The sequence below is a fragment of the Macrobrachium rosenbergii genome, chromosome 56 (assembly GCF_040412425.1).
Source record: "Macrobrachium rosenbergii isolate ZJJX-2024 chromosome 56, ASM4041242v1, whole genome shotgun sequence".
In the NCBI taxonomy this organism is placed as follows: domain Eukaryota; kingdom Metazoa; phylum Arthropoda; class Malacostraca; order Decapoda; family Palaemonidae; genus Macrobrachium; species Macrobrachium rosenbergii.
Window position 1 is genome coordinate 49192334 of NC_089796.1, and position 15919 is coordinate 49208252.

At 37.6% G+C, this 15919-nt stretch overlaps 1 protein-coding gene across 1 annotated transcript in view; it reads right to left on the reverse strand.

Moving 5' to 3' along the window:
• Positions 1–2826: 2826 nt before the first annotated feature.
• LOC136836474 (dTTP/UTP pyrophosphatase) overlaps positions 2827–15919 on the reverse strand; it is a 181552-nt gene continuing 168459 nt past the window's right edge. Inside the window, exons 4-5 of the mRNA XM_067100747.1 lie at positions 8479–8637; positions 2827–3116 (exon numbers count right to left, since the gene is read on the reverse strand). Coding sequence (XP_066956848.1) covers positions 2972–3116; positions 8479–8637 — 304 coding nt within the window. The 3' untranslated portion in view covers positions 2827–2971. The remainder of the gene's footprint in view (positions 3117–8478; positions 8638–15919) is intronic.

A 15919-nucleotide genomic window follows, 5' to 3' on the forward strand; every position in this document is an offset into this window, starting at 1 on the left:
TTCAAATCTGGAAGTGTCTTTTTTTACCACTGTTAACAACCCACCCCACCCCCCCGCCAACATACATGGATGGGAGATACTTACCTCAGAAGGTTGGCACTCTCTCTCTCTCTCTCTCTCTCTCTTAGGCAAATCCGGCTTCCCTTCTCTCTCTCTCTCTCTCTCTCTCTCTCTCTCTCTCTCTCTCTCTCTCTCTCTCTCTCTCTCTCTCTCTCTCTCATAAAGCTCTGTTCTTACCTCTAAAATGTGTGTAAATCAAGACCCTAGTTTACAAGAAAAAAAAAAAGCTTATTATGCGAGTCTAACAACAGGCCATGTAAATGATAGTAAAACCCAATAAGCCACACTCCCAAAAGCAAAGATTAAACAGTTGCAAGAAAACACAATGTGTGGGGATTAATTCCTGTCTCCCAACAAGTCTCTTTGAATAACTTTTCAAGTCTATATCGTCACCAGTTCATTTTAGGTGGCTAATATGCCATGACTCATTATGGTTCCCACCCGAAACATCTGTAAAGAACAGAACCATCTCCCATTAAAAATCAGAATTCATCCAGTTCATATCACACAGAAATACACATTACAAAGAAACCAATAAATAATAACTAAGAGTTAAACACTAGAAAGTTAATCATTTTTTAAGTTAAACACTTACCCTTCCAGCAAAAGGGGAATCTCGATCCCAGAATGTTCCAGTAAGTCTTAATGGTTTGGCTCCTCTAAACCAATGTGTAACCTTTCACAAGAGCCCTTCAACTTAGCCATTTTTCACAATACGCAAACTAGCACACTCTTCCTTTGACACACTTAGAATCTGACTACAAGTGGATCAAGGTTCTAGAAGCTTCGATCCAGAACAGTGACGGAAAGTTCAGCCCACCCAACATGCCGCTGGTACTTGCTGTATCCAAAGGCGACTGTACTAAAGGTGCCAAATTAGCAGATGCCCAGGTCACATACCTTCCACCTGCGAGATCGCTGATTATTGCAAGAGTTAGTTCGTATGTTGCAAGCATGTACTGTACACAAATATCCAATTACATACATACATACACACACACACACACACACACACACACACACATATATATATATATATATATATATATATATATATATATATTGTATGTATGTATGTATGTACATATGTATATATATATATATAATATATATATATATATTGTATATATATATATGTATGTATCTATATATATATATACAGTATATAAATATATATATATACTATATATATATATATATATATATATATATATATATATATATATATATATATAGTATATATATATATATATATATATATATATATATATATATATATATATATATATATATATTTCAAGCAGACTCCTATCTAGAAAAAAGCATATTGTACCTTATAACATTTTTGTTGTCTGGTAACGATAGATGGAGAGAAAAATGAGAGACTTAATATGATGAGGTTATATTACAACTTAAGTTACACATACAGTGTTCTTGGTCCTGCACACCACAGTCATGCTTAACGTAATAAAAAGCCTAAAAAGGCAATAAGTAATCTTCCTCAGAATGACTGATCTTAATGCTTATCTACTTTCCATATACAGTACAGTACTTACTTTATTACTAGGTATAGAGAAACTAACCTAGAAAAAGCCAAGGTTTTGTTGGGCAAAGACAGATGATGATATGTCAAATTTGGCATGAATTAATGTTACAGTGCTTAATATTGTAATTTTCCTGGGATTCTATCTTTCTGAAATTTGAGTCAAGTTTTCATGTGTATCAGTAATCTGATAAACTGTGAGGCCAATAATTTGTTTAAGCTCTAGAAAAAACTTTTATATATTTTATTTCACTAGTGACTACCATACATATAAAAATATAAAGAATACTTCATGTTAATAACTTGGCATAAGAAAACCTTCATACACCTTCATACCTCCCCACCCCGCCGCCCAGGGGACTCCTTTCCACACACCACCAGAGAGATAAGACCTGCGTTACAGAAGCAAGAAAACTTTTCCCTAATCCTTTATACAAATGTAACCATTTTGGTGAGAATAATTGGCCATACTGTATCTGGTTTTATAAGTTTATCATATGCCTGAAAAGCGTTCTCTGGAAATTGTGCAAATACTGTATATGTTAGCAAATATAAAAGCTGCAAAATAATGAGAAGTTATATAAAATTTTCTAAGCTCCTTATTTAAAATCGGTTTTGCAGTCAGCAATGGAAGAATGCAGGCAGCTGGTCATTTTCTCTCTCACTCTCCCTCAGTGAGTAATCATTTCTTTTGATTTCAGTGCACTACGTAATTTCCTTATGTTTAATTTTTTTTTTTTTACGTGTACATTCAAGTGCCATTTCCTATTGGCCCTCCCTGGTGTAACCAATCACTGTCTTTTGTTTTTCTGATCACATTTTATTTTCGTTTTCTTTACAATCTCTTTTACAGGGATTTTCTTTAGCTTTAATTATTTTATATTTCTGTTTAGTATGTCCTAATTAAGATGTGTGCTCTAAAGCTGATGGACTGGAATTGGTGATTGTGCAGTCATGTCATTTCTGCTGTTTTATTCCATATTGTTTTCTATGACGTTACTATATTTCTTTTCCTTAAATAATTCTGTTTCCTTTTAATCTGCAGTTACTGTGGGTTTAATGTGAGTTCTAATTAGCAGATGGGGCTCTTTTATGAAACCTAACCTAATTGTATAGCAACACTTGCCTGTGCTGTCATTCTGAACAAAAACAGAATTGGCAAGGATATAATAACAAATTGAAAGTAATTATGTTAACAAACTGGAATTAAATAACAAAGCAAGTAAAAAGTGTTCATTCTTTATAAATAAATAGAGCACATACAGTACAGGTGCAAAATTACATAAAGAATTTAGTGGTGAAGTGATACTACTGTATTATGGTACCTTACCTACAAAATAACATACAACATATCAGGTATAAAGATACCTAGGTCTTGACTTTCTCTGTAGCTGCAGCCATGTAACAACAAAATCTATGGAGTGGAAACCCCATCACATTATAATAGTCACCCTCAATTGACTCCACAAGGGCACCTCCTAGACCTTGAATTCCATAGCTACCAGCCTTGTCCCTGAAAATAAACACAGTTCATCTATAAGCCTCTGAAAAATAAAATTTTTACAAAAAAAAATTCTTTTTTCATGCAAACTATGATAGCTTTCAGGTACATCAGCTGGCTTTCTAGACACTCAAAAATAGAATCCTGCTCACCTTCTGCGCATCTGGGCTCTGAGGACTCTTTCTTGGCAGAAAATGGTCATATCATGTGTTGTCTGACCTTTCTGCAAGTTCTGTGGGATCAGGAGGGGGGCCAAATGACCTTCGTAAAGTGTGGGTTCGTACTAAATATCAAATGTGCTTTTGAAAAAATTGTATTTGGTTTGGCACTAAAAACTCATCACTTTACACCTAAATAGTTACTTCAGCAAGAGGGGACTTGCTGCTACTCGGACACTAACTCCCAGGGACTTGGACTCAGCAAACAAGTGAATGACGGGGTCTGGAAGTCCAAGAGTTCTGTCATGAAATGGGCTAGTACTTTGTTAGCAACACTATAGTCTGTACTGTTGAAGGACTAAATCAATAGTGATCCTAAGCACTTGCTCTTTATCTACAACACAGATGCAACTGGCCAGCACCTACAAGAGGGCAACTGAGAACAAGTCAAAGGATTCAAGAACCAGAAGACAAACTTAAAAGCATGATAAACATCCCTATTTCTTTTAAAAGCCAGAGATGTTGATATAACCATAATTTCATGATCCATAACTGTGACAAACAGGCTTACAAGATAACTTGACATAAACAGGATGAAATAGTTTGTAGACAGTTTCGTTGTTTTTCTGCTGATGGACAAAAAACAGTTGGTTCCCTTCTTTTCAAAAAGTTTTAATCTTACGAGGAAAAATCCTCACAGCTCTTACATGGCAAAAGCAAAGGATATTTTTCTTATTCCCGAGCAGGAAAGGCAAGTATGAAATAACAATAAGTGTGCAAGATGATGGTGATAGTATGTTCCCTGTGTCTTTGACATGAAACAAATCAGGCTAATACTTCTTAAATTCTGTGTGAAAAACTTCACTGAAGGGAGCACATACTTCATTCACTTGCCAAGCTGTTATCTAAAATGCTGTCTTCAGGATATGATCTCTTATAGGAGCATCCATCAGGGGTTTGTACACTGAACTGGATATGCTAAAAATTTCAGCAAAAGCAATTGTAGAGATCTGGGCATGGGGTCTCTATCAAAAAAGTGGCATTTAACAGACCCCTGTGAAAGAACCCAGGTCAATTAACCAAATTTTGAATACTTCTGAGAGTGCACAGTAGTAACTCTTGATGTGGCCTGGTGCAAAAAGCTTCTCCTGACAAGGCACTGCTGAAGAGCCTCACATGTGAAGACTGAGGGGACTGACATTCAGTAGTTATCTCAAAAGTGAGGCTAGTGGATGTGCTTCTTTCAATACAAAATGGCTCATGGGAAGTACACCAGAAACATATCTGAAAAGCAAGCTTGCTGAGGGTGATGTATGGCCACTGCTGGACTGCTTCAGTTTGTCCAACACTGGCCTGATAAGGAGAAAGCTGGAATGCAAAATATCTCCAGGCTGTCCCACTATACCATAAAAGCACTGCTTTCCCACAGTACCTTGTCTAGTAGGGCTGGGTGGTAGTTTGGAAGTTTGTGACTGAGGCTGGGGGGTAAGCAACCCAATAAGGGCATTCCTACTGTTTCTAAAGTATGCTGAAGATCTAGGGATGAGTGGACCACTTGGATAAAGTACCTGATTCTGTCTGCTAAAGGCAGAACCACACTGTAATTAATCATGATGTATCTGGGGATTAGAGTATCATGATCCTTTGTGTACAACAGAATATCCACTGTAGACTGGTGCTATGCGTATATTGGTACATTCTTTGTTCCTGAGATAAGCCACCTTGGTGAAACTGTCTATCATCACACCTAGCACTTTGTCAGACAGGTGGCTCTCAAGTGCCTGCAGAGTTAGTTGTACCATCCTCAGTTCCAGAAAATTTATTTGCATCCATAGCCCTGAACTACCAAATCCTATAGATGAGCCCCAACCTTCCTTTGATGCATCTGTAATGAGCAATAAATTTATGACAAGAGGAGAAAAGTGAATTTCAACTCATAGCTTCCATCTGTCTAGTCACAAAAACAAGTCTGCTAGGACCCTCTGAGGTTTAATACAGAAAGGTTGATCAGCTGATCTGTGGAAGACTACTACTGGTTCAGTTCCAGCTGCAGTGCTCCTAGTCTGAATAGGATGCGAGGAACTAGTCTTCCAAGGAGTTAATGTGTCCTAACAACCTTTATCACAACTTTGCAAATGAGGTTAAGAATTTTAAGAGTTCCATCAGGAGAGTATGGAGCCTTTGTATTCCCTGATTCATAAGTTATGCAGGAAAGCAGATTCAGAACACTCCAATTCAAGATAAACTGTCTCTTTTATTGATGTTATATCCGACTTGTACCAGCTGATGGTTAGGCCAAAGTTTTGTCACAGGCTAATGAGGTAACTAAAGTGTTTCCAGAGTTCTACAGAGGAGGATGCCACGATCAGCCAATTACCAAGGCATCTCAAAAGCATGAAGTGTCTCTCCTGTGAGACCAGTCAGGCAACTGGGGCCAAGACATGAGTGATGATCCATGGTGCTAAAGTCAGACCAAACCAAGGGGCCTTGAACTGAAGGACCTTCCTCTGTTAAACAAACTGGAGGGCTTGAACCAGAAAGAACCCATGTTTCAAGTGCAGGGTTGCTAAAAAGTTGCCATTCGAAATGAAGCAGTAGACTGATGTTACCATTTCTCACCAAAAAGAGACCAGCCACAAATAATTATTCCGAGAAGTGAAGTTGATGACAGACACCCATCCTCCTGGGCCTTGGGGACAACAAACAACCAGCTGCAGAAGCCCATGAAGCAGCCCAGTAATTATTTTTATTATTATTATTCAGAAGATGAACTCTGTTCATATCAAACAAGCTTACCGGGGTCATTAACTAGAAATTCAAGCTTCCAAAGAATATGGTGTTCATTTGAAAGAAGTTACAGGAGGTAATAGGAAATATAGAGAGAAGAGATCAATTATTAGAAAAGAACAAATAAATCAACAAATTAATAAATACATGGATAAAAATATAATTAAATTATTAAAATACAAGAATTGTTTTAGGGTAATACAGTAATGCATTGCATTTTCGCTTGAACTTTTGGGGTTCCAGTTGCAAAACATCTTCAGGGAGACTGTCCACAGTCCAAAGGTGTGATGAATAAAAGACCCTCTGAAACTGGTAAGTTCGACAGCAAGGCACATTTACTGCATACTGATGCAGTTGTTCAGCAAACCTAGTTGCTCTATAGCTCCCCTCACCATCACTAATTATTTTATCCCTGTCTAGGTCAAGAAAATTCTCCGAGCTCCTTTTATATGACCCACATTGGGTAGACTGACATCAATGGAAGGCTTGCTTCCAGCAAGGGTAATCAATAACCTTGTTTCAAGGTCTGAATCATACATGGTTCCACTCCTGCCACCTAAACATGGTTCCAGAATTCCTTGAGACAAGACTCACTGGAAGCAAATCTGGATGTAGGTGGGTCAAAGTTTAGTCTCCTTTCACAACAGCTGGAGAGATTTTTGGTGAAGTCTCTAAACAGATAAGATAGATTTACTGACCACAAAATTAAAACTTGCATAATGACAAAAGATTCAAAATTACAATATTTTCATATTTTACAGAAGATAATTTTTAGTCCAATCTGCATCAAAATATCATACAAAATTACTTTGTAACACGTGGAAGCACTCCAGAAAATAACAAATTACAGAGTACTCTTGCATTACGTTATGGATGATTTTACATACATTATAAGATGACATTTCATGAAACAAGTTGCGAACACTCCAAAAACCAAACTGGTTTCACAGGTAAAGTGTCTGCAGGCAGTCTTCAATTACATGATTTTCGGTTTGTATTTGCCGACAAGTACACCGTCACTCTTCTTCAGGAAAGTGTCCTCTGCCTCGCCTGTTGCAATGACCAGTTTCTATGGCTGGAGAATGAGCACTCAACCGTATGCAAATCCATGATACTCTCTCAATCTCGTTCACCTTAGGTTTGCCTAAATAAATATCGTGTACACTAAAATCAGCATTTATTTCTTTATAAAAATTCATCCTTGAGGAGGTGGAATCAGAAATATTACATTTAATTTCGTCAATGCCCACCTGTACATCATCTATATTGCTCTGCAAAATATTACATAATTATCTAGAAGTTGGTGTGTTTTGACCTAACATAATATAAATAGTATGAACAAATGCGTCATCTCCCATGTTAGCTTTTTCCCTCGACACCTTCAAAAAGAATTTTCGTTGCCTGAAGCAGCTAACTAACATCCTCTGCTTGAGTGAAGGGGCAAGTGTGGGGTTCTTGGCGATGCAGAACGGAAAGGAGTATTAGCAGGAGCCCTTCTGGCTGGAATGGCGGGAGACCTAGGTACAGTATATACAACTGTCTGCCCCTGGAATAAGAAGGTGCAAGAGACCCTCAAAAGTCCCTATGGTTCTGGTGACTTGCCAACTAGTGAAAACAAGAGGGAGTCAAGCTAGCAAGTGACCTCATGCAGCTCGGGTAATGGTGGCATTTAACCTCCTGTAATCCCCCTAACCAGCTGTCCTCAGACAATCAGTCAGAGGATAAGATCATACTGGGCAGAGCAGACTTCTCAAAATGATGTGCTTCTCCAGGACAATGTTAGACAGGGAATAGGCCACATCCATATATTAAAGATAGAACCACATCCAAGAGAAGCCATCAGCCTCCAAATCTTTGCTCTGGGTTATCTGTGGTATCCTTGAGGAATCTATTTGTTAATGCTGGTTAGCAGTGATGAGAGTTTTCATCAAGATACCTTCCTTTGAGTCTTGGGCTGGGAAAGGGGCGGCTTAAGTACATGTTACTGGTTACCAGCTTTGAACATATTGCTTTAACTTTCATTCAATAAAAAGTTATCAAATTAGCTTGAAAATATTTTTTGGGGGGATGGGCAAAAGGCAAGCCTAAATACTGAGTCCAGATGTTACTGGTTAACATATCAGAGAAAATTAACTCATCTTTCATTTTAAAATATTACCGCTCTAGCTTTGCAAATAATTCTGCAGCTTTCTAATGAAGTAAGAACTTTGAAAGTTTTTCTCGTTTCTAGAAAAAGCACTATTTCCACCTTCTACATACAAGGCCTCATCTTTTACTTATATAAAAAAGAAAAATAAATTTTATATGCTTTTGTCTTGCACACCTAACATTCCTGCAATGAACTATATACATCCATACAAGCAAAGCCCAATTATTTTACTACACTAGTATTAGAAGCATATACTCCAGGATTGTTAGCTTACACTTACATAGGTTCTCCTGTTGCAATATAGGCATCAATTTCCTCATCCACCAATTTGCCAAATTTTACAGTTGTTGTTTCACAGAAGGAGATTTCATTCCATGTTTCTCCTTCTTGTATCAGCACTGACACTCCAGTAACAACATTATGACTGCAGCCACTAAACCTATGAAATAACTCAAGTTTTAAATGTGAACAGAACACATCAGTAAGATACTAAGCTAAATTTTACTTCTGTATATTAGTCTAGCAGCCTTTCTCCCATCACTACAAATGAATGGAAATGAATTTATCCTTTCTAACCTTAGAGGGGAAAGTATCAATATATTGAATAAGAGACATTTAAACAAATACAATGGTTTACAAAAGTGTTTTCATACAAACCATACAATATATCAAACTTTAAAAGTAACTGTATTTTTTCTAACATACAAACTGGAAGCTCTTTACATAAGATTTAGCTTCAAGTGCAAGCTGGAAATGGCTCTTCAAACTTACTGACAAGGTAATTAAATATCAAAAGGTAGGAGAGAGACCCACCCACCCATCTGTCAGACTGGACTACACTTTTTACCCTACAACGCATGTGATAGACTGGGGGGCAGGGCTGAGGTGGGCCATTTATATAAAGAACTTCTGGTACGTATGTTAGGAAAAATACAAATTACTGTACATTTAAAATCTGATATTTGTTCCTACACTTATACAAACCTTCATTCTTTATCTAGCAGACTTACCCATTGATGGGAGGAATCTGGGTACCCTCTGAACCAACTGGTAGCTTTGCCCAACCTGGGAATGTCATCTTACTGGTCCAGTAGGAGCAAAGGAATTGTGACCCAAGATCTCCAGCCTGTTACACATGGGATGTTGCAGCTGCTAGACTTCTGGGCCATCAATTAATGGTTTTGTAAAACATTTACTGAATGAGGCAGAACCTTAAATCAGTGCTGGAGACAATACAACAGCTAATATGTACCAAAGGCTTGTTTTACTTTCTATCCTTCTCCCCTTGCCATAAGAGGAGGGGGGACATGCATTCAATCGAAACAACAAAACATGAAAGGACTGAACCTCATTCATATACACAGCCTTACAACCTGACTCTCTGCCATACGAGACAGAGAGGAATGAAAGAGAATGGAAGGAAACCAGTCCCTCACACAACTCTCTCCTGCTGAGCAAATACCTTAGACAAAGTGTTACTTGTCCCAAAGGGAAAGCTGGGCTAGGTATACAATTTGTTGAGCAGCCACAGAGAACTAAAGAATAACATTACCAAATTGTCGCCAACATCCTGCAGGTGAGGTTCTTCCAGATTTCGTGAGCTCTTACCCAGACTGTACACTCACCCTCCTCAATGGGAGTCATATACCCACTTGGTTGTCTCATGGCGCCAGAGAGAAATCGTGTTCTTGAACACCTCTTTCTTGGCCCTCCCAATACTAACAAAGAAGCAATGACATATGCCTGAGTTGCCAAGTTCTCCTTAAGTAATACCACAGCACCCTACTGAGACACAGCAGCATCTTGTCCAGATCACTACCAACAAAGTCCTCTGGGGATGGGATTGAGAACAACTCAAACCTGATATCAGGGACTGATAGGTTTTAAGCCTTCACTATGAGATCCAAGACAAATTCAGGAGAATGACTATCTCCCTTGAGGATGAATAATCTACCCCTTTTTGTCTTGAGACTTGGCCTAAGGCAAGCAGCCTTTAATGGCTGAGACAGAGAAGTTTCTCATGGCAAAGGAAGACCAGGAAGTCTGCTACCTGGTGAAGAGTGGGTCTGACTAGAGAGATACCCCATCTATGATACCAACCACAGATGACAACCCATTTCACCTGGTACACAGCCATTGAGGACTTACATATGGGTCCAGACATCTCCACTCTAGTGAGAAAATCCTCTTGCCTGAAGGAGGTGCTGGATAACCTCGAGGCAAGCACTTCTACACCCTGTGGCTGGCACAGTAGGTTACACCCTGGGGGAATCTCTCTCAGGACTTCAGATAACAGTGCTAGCAGGTCCAAATACAACTCGGCATGTGGCCACTGGGAGCCACCAGAGTTAGCCTGTGATTTCGGGGGGTCAGCACCTTGTTGATTACCCTTCTGATCAGGCAGAATGGGAGGAAGGTGTACACACTGAGATTGTCCCATGGGCATTGAAAGGTGTCCTCACTCACTACCCATTGGTCAGGAACTATCAAACAGAAAACCAGGAGCTTCCTGTTGTGCTGAGTGGCAAACAGGTCTGTGCTCAGGGTCCCTCAAATATCAAAAAGCTTCTTGACCACACAAGCGTGCTGGGACAATTCCATCCCTATTACCTGTCTCCGGCAGCTGAGCTTGTCTGTCACTGTGGTGGACCTATATCTGTAATAGTTATATTAATAGTGGCATAATTGTTTATACGATTCTTTCTAAATGCAACATGGAAAATATGTTGTGAAATAAATGACTGAATAACATAATAAGCTTTGTCTTCCAAGTTGAATAAATTGTGTACATTCTGATAACGAAATCTGGATGTAGGGCGTTTTTTTTACAAAGTAGTGAAAAGTAGTCATTGTTCAGGTCAAAGACCTCTTAAAAATAAAAATAAAAATAAAAATAAAATAGATGCCATCAGAGGAGAACCTGGTTACTGTATTTATCATTGCCTGAATTATGGGTCTGCCAATGAGGAAGAATGCTGCACCATACAAAGAATCATTAACGAAGGCACAACACCCAGTGACCCTTACAAGAAAATTAACCTCAGGCTATAAACTGACCCAACCTTAGAAGCAACCCTTATAATGAAAAATAAGCACTGCTCCCGTGGGACCGAAGGAGATGTGTATGAATGTGGCATATAAATTCATATGCCCTGAAGAGATGTGTAAATCTCACAGTAATACCTACATCGGACACACCACTACGACCTCTCGGAGGCAAATGCTGACCCACAGAAACAAAAGGGCCATACATCAGCATTTTATCAATAAACGTGACACGAAACCATCCCTACAAGAATCGATTGAAGGTGCCCAGATCATCCATAAATGAAGTAATTATGGCCGTCTTTTAAGAGCGGAGGCCTCACCCGACATGAACCACGAACATTATCTAGTGGCAACTGATATTTGCAAAATATACTTTTGTAAAAATAAATGTATTTGTGAATATGATATATACACTCATACCATTTATTATACATTAAATATAACCTTTGTCATACTTTATAAATTTTTTATGAATTTTTTATGAGTTCTCTCACACGTGCACTTATAAATTTCATACACAACTATTAGGTAGATTCTTAACATATTGTTTTATGATTTAAATATTCTTTCCACATATGTAAGTTACAACTAAAGCTTTTGAACCCAAAAGTGGTTCATCCCCTTAATCACGTTCATTCTCTTAATCACTGGACCAGTCACTGCTTGGGTTCACTTTTCCATCCGCATGGAGAGATAAAATTATTGTAACTCAAAATTGTAAGCCAGTAGTCACTTGACAATGCTATAATGTGGTGAAACAGCTGTCATGACAAAAAGCAATAAATGGAGGATAGAAGTTTGTGCATTCTTCACCAAAGATTGACACATGTGAATTGGAAAAAAAACTCCAACAATATGAAGATTCATGCAAAAAACTTATTGATGCGACTAAAGCAACTGCTTTTAACAAAAATTAATTGAGAGAAAAACTGCACTAAAGCATATTTATATATACATATATATAAATACAGGCAGTCCCCGGTTAACAGCAGGGTTCTGTTCCCGGCTGAGCACCACTAAACTGCTCAACGGCACTGTTAACCGGTAATCGGCACCAATAAACTGCTCACCAATGCTGACAAAACGCTTACTGACGCCAATAAACAACTTACCAACACCGATAAACCACTTACGATTGCTGAAAACATGGTTAACAATGTTGCTAGCCAAACACCGTAACACTGGTAAGCGATTATATTAGTATATATATATATATATATATATATATATATATATATATATATATATATATATATATACATGTACAGGCAGTCCCCCGGTTTACGATGGGGTTCCGTTCCTACACCACATCGTAAAAAAAATTGTCGTAAACTGAAAAAATCATTGAACCCAAAGAAAACCTTACTTTTAATGCTTTTGGTGCATTGAAAATGATGTAAACTGCATTTTTATTGAGTTTTTCATAAAAAAAACTTCCACATTTTTATTATTCCGCCATTCTGAAGCCAAATTTCTTCTGTCGGATCAGCATCGTAAGTGTTGTAACCCCAGAACATGCGTCGTAAACCGGGAAATAATTTCTAATGAATATATTTGAAAAGTGTTGTAACCTCGAACGTTTGTAAGCCAGACCCGTCAGAAACCCTCATGACCCTGACCTGTAAACAAATTGTTGATCTGCACTAGTCTAAATCTGTGCATTGTGTAAGCGTTTGTACCTCTGGTTGAGACTTTGCAAAAATTTATCACATCTCTTTGTGATCTTTGTGTTGATATTGTCACGAAGTGTTCCAAGTACCTGGTTATTACACAAATAATCACAGAATTCAAAATTTTACCTCACTTCAGCCAGATACCTGAACTCTCATAACAATAAAATTATGACTGAGTATTCTAAAGGCAACAGTCATCCCTTAAAAAGCTTATTAATCATGTGAAAAATCAGACTAAGTTTATCAAAACAAGTGTGAGGTATCAACAGTTGAACAAGAAATATACTAAAGTAAAAGGGCATCACTCCAACAAACAACTTTAACTGCTTCCCTGGTCTTAATTCACTTCAGCAAAACTACAGGAACAAAACATGTTTATCACTTTGCCTTATGCACACAATCCTATTCACTGGTGGTCAATAAATGAAACACTGTTTTTTTTTTAATTTTAAATACAAAAATTTATTTTTAAATTCAAATTTTATAATTAGAATTTACAATCTCAAAAAATTTACCATTAATTGAAAACAACACAAAATTTAATCACTTCTTGAGTTAAATTACAAAGGTTAATTTATCAAGAAATTGCATTAATCAAGCAAAACTTAAACTATTCAGAAGTACTTCAGATTTGAAAAGAAAATGTAAGTAAATGAAAATTAAATCAAGTATGCAATGTTAAATTATCAAGAAATACATAAAATTCTAAGTAAATAAATGTTAATCACCACTACATAAAATGTGAAAAATTAAGGGATTACAAACACATGAACACAAAAAATACACAAAAGATTTACCAAAAAACAATTTCACTATGGCAAAAATCCCTTAATATACCTCATTGTACCATGGTAATAACAAGTAAAATTCACTTTACCTTACACATGCTTGTGAAAACTTTCACAAAATCAACTCCAAATGCAGCTGCTCGAGATTCACAAAACACACTTTTTTGTTAGGCACAATTATGGATATTACAATTAATGTAACAAGCACGGTATCCAGTCTTATAATAAAAGAATCCTATCTCCAGTCACAGAGCAAAACTTTCATGGAACATTCTAGAAAAGAAATGTGACGTCACTTCCTGAGCAAAACATTTTGAGGCCAAAACCAGAATGTTAGAACAATACATGATCAGAGCAATGTAATCTTAAACATGACGCAATTGCCATGTGCTTCAATGCAACAACTCCCTTGATCTTAAAACAGAACAATACATGTAACATTGTGAAATCATTCGTCTTCTTCTCGTAAGAGACAAAAGTCTTACACGACTCAACTGTTATCCCGACCTGTCAACACATTATCTTTTGCGATGACAATCGAAGCAAAACAAAGCACTCGCTACCACACACACGTTGCTGATATGCTACGTTACTATTAAAAATGTATTATTAATTCTAAATTATGCTGTTATCTAAATCATTAATACTTGTGAGATCTGACATTATATTACATACGATATTTCAACAATTATTATCATTACACAGAATACATTATAACTAGAACAGTAGATGTATCAAAATCATGGAAAGATATACATTTTAAAGATATCATGAGAATATTGTGATTAATAATCGAGAATAACAATGTCATCCATGAAAAAAAGCCTGTTAAGGAAGGAATGAGCAAAAAGGAGTTAAGAAAGAAATGATTGCAAAGCATGAAGCTGGCACACGCGTGACTGACCTAGCTCGAGAGTTTGGCAAATCTACATCCACGATATGTACTGTTTTAAAGAAGAAAGGAAATTAAGGCATTAGATACTGCCATAGGAGTAACAAGTACATCGTTCATGAAGCACCTGAAAGCGATAGAAGAAATGGAGAAATTGCTGCTTTTGTGGCATGGTTACACAGAAAGCCTTAACAATTTATGGAGAAGTTACTAAGGACATGCCAGGTCCATCTCAAGAAATGGACTTGAAGATGAGCCATGGATGGTTCCAAAAATGTTTGAAATAGACGGAGGAAAGGTCAGTTGTCCAGCATGGAGAGGCTGTGAGTTCTAATAAAGTAGCTGAAGAATGCGTCAAGAAGTGGGAATGAGTTATTTTTATAGAGTGCTCAAAAATCGTGAAAAGCAAGTGTCACTTGATAGGTATTTTACCGTAATGAAAAGAAGTGATTTGGGCTCATTGAGTGTAAGTGATAGAAAATGGGCGAAACATAGTGCAAAAGAAACCCCCTAAGCCCAGACCCAGTGGTACACGTACAGCTGGAAAGTCAGTGGGAAGCAGACACCTGTCTTGCAAACAATAAACGACCACCATTTCCTCCCTCTCCAGTCTCCCACCTCACCCCGCACAGTCCTGAGCACTCGCTAAAGGCAAGCCTCTCTTAAGAATTTTATTTCATTGTTACTGTATTACATTTGATTGTTTTTATTGTTATCATTATGTTGAATTTATTGTGAAATTCCCTTCTTTTATTGTTTTTATGTGAATTGGTAGTGTTTTTACTCTCTTCTCCTCCTCCTTTACACATGCTCCCGCTTCCTCAGTCAGTTGTGTGTCACTGCGGTGACTTATGATTTTGTTCATCTTCATGTTATATTTTATTGTTAAATGCTTTATTCTTTTATTTATTTTGTTGAATATGGTTATCATTAACGCTTTACCATCCTAATATCCCATTCAGGAGCTTTAAAATAGCTACTTTTGTGGCAGTCACCGTCGACACATTTGAACAAGTATGAAATTGAAGCTTTGGCAACTCATAGCCACATTCCTGGGCTCTTCAAAGCAGCCAATCAAAAGCCGATACAGCCTGCCGACGCTGATCTACAGCATTGGAAAGGAACCTCACATGCGCTGCGGATCTAAAGTGGTGAAGACGTCACACAGTAGCTCTGAAGAAATCCCCCCTCCCCCACCCCTGCTGTAATCATGGTAAGTATACAGTAATTTCATATGTTCTTGCCTGACAAGATATTGCACCACAGTATGTCAGTGGATGATAGGCTATTCACAGTGTTCATAACAGCTGAGCCTTCGAA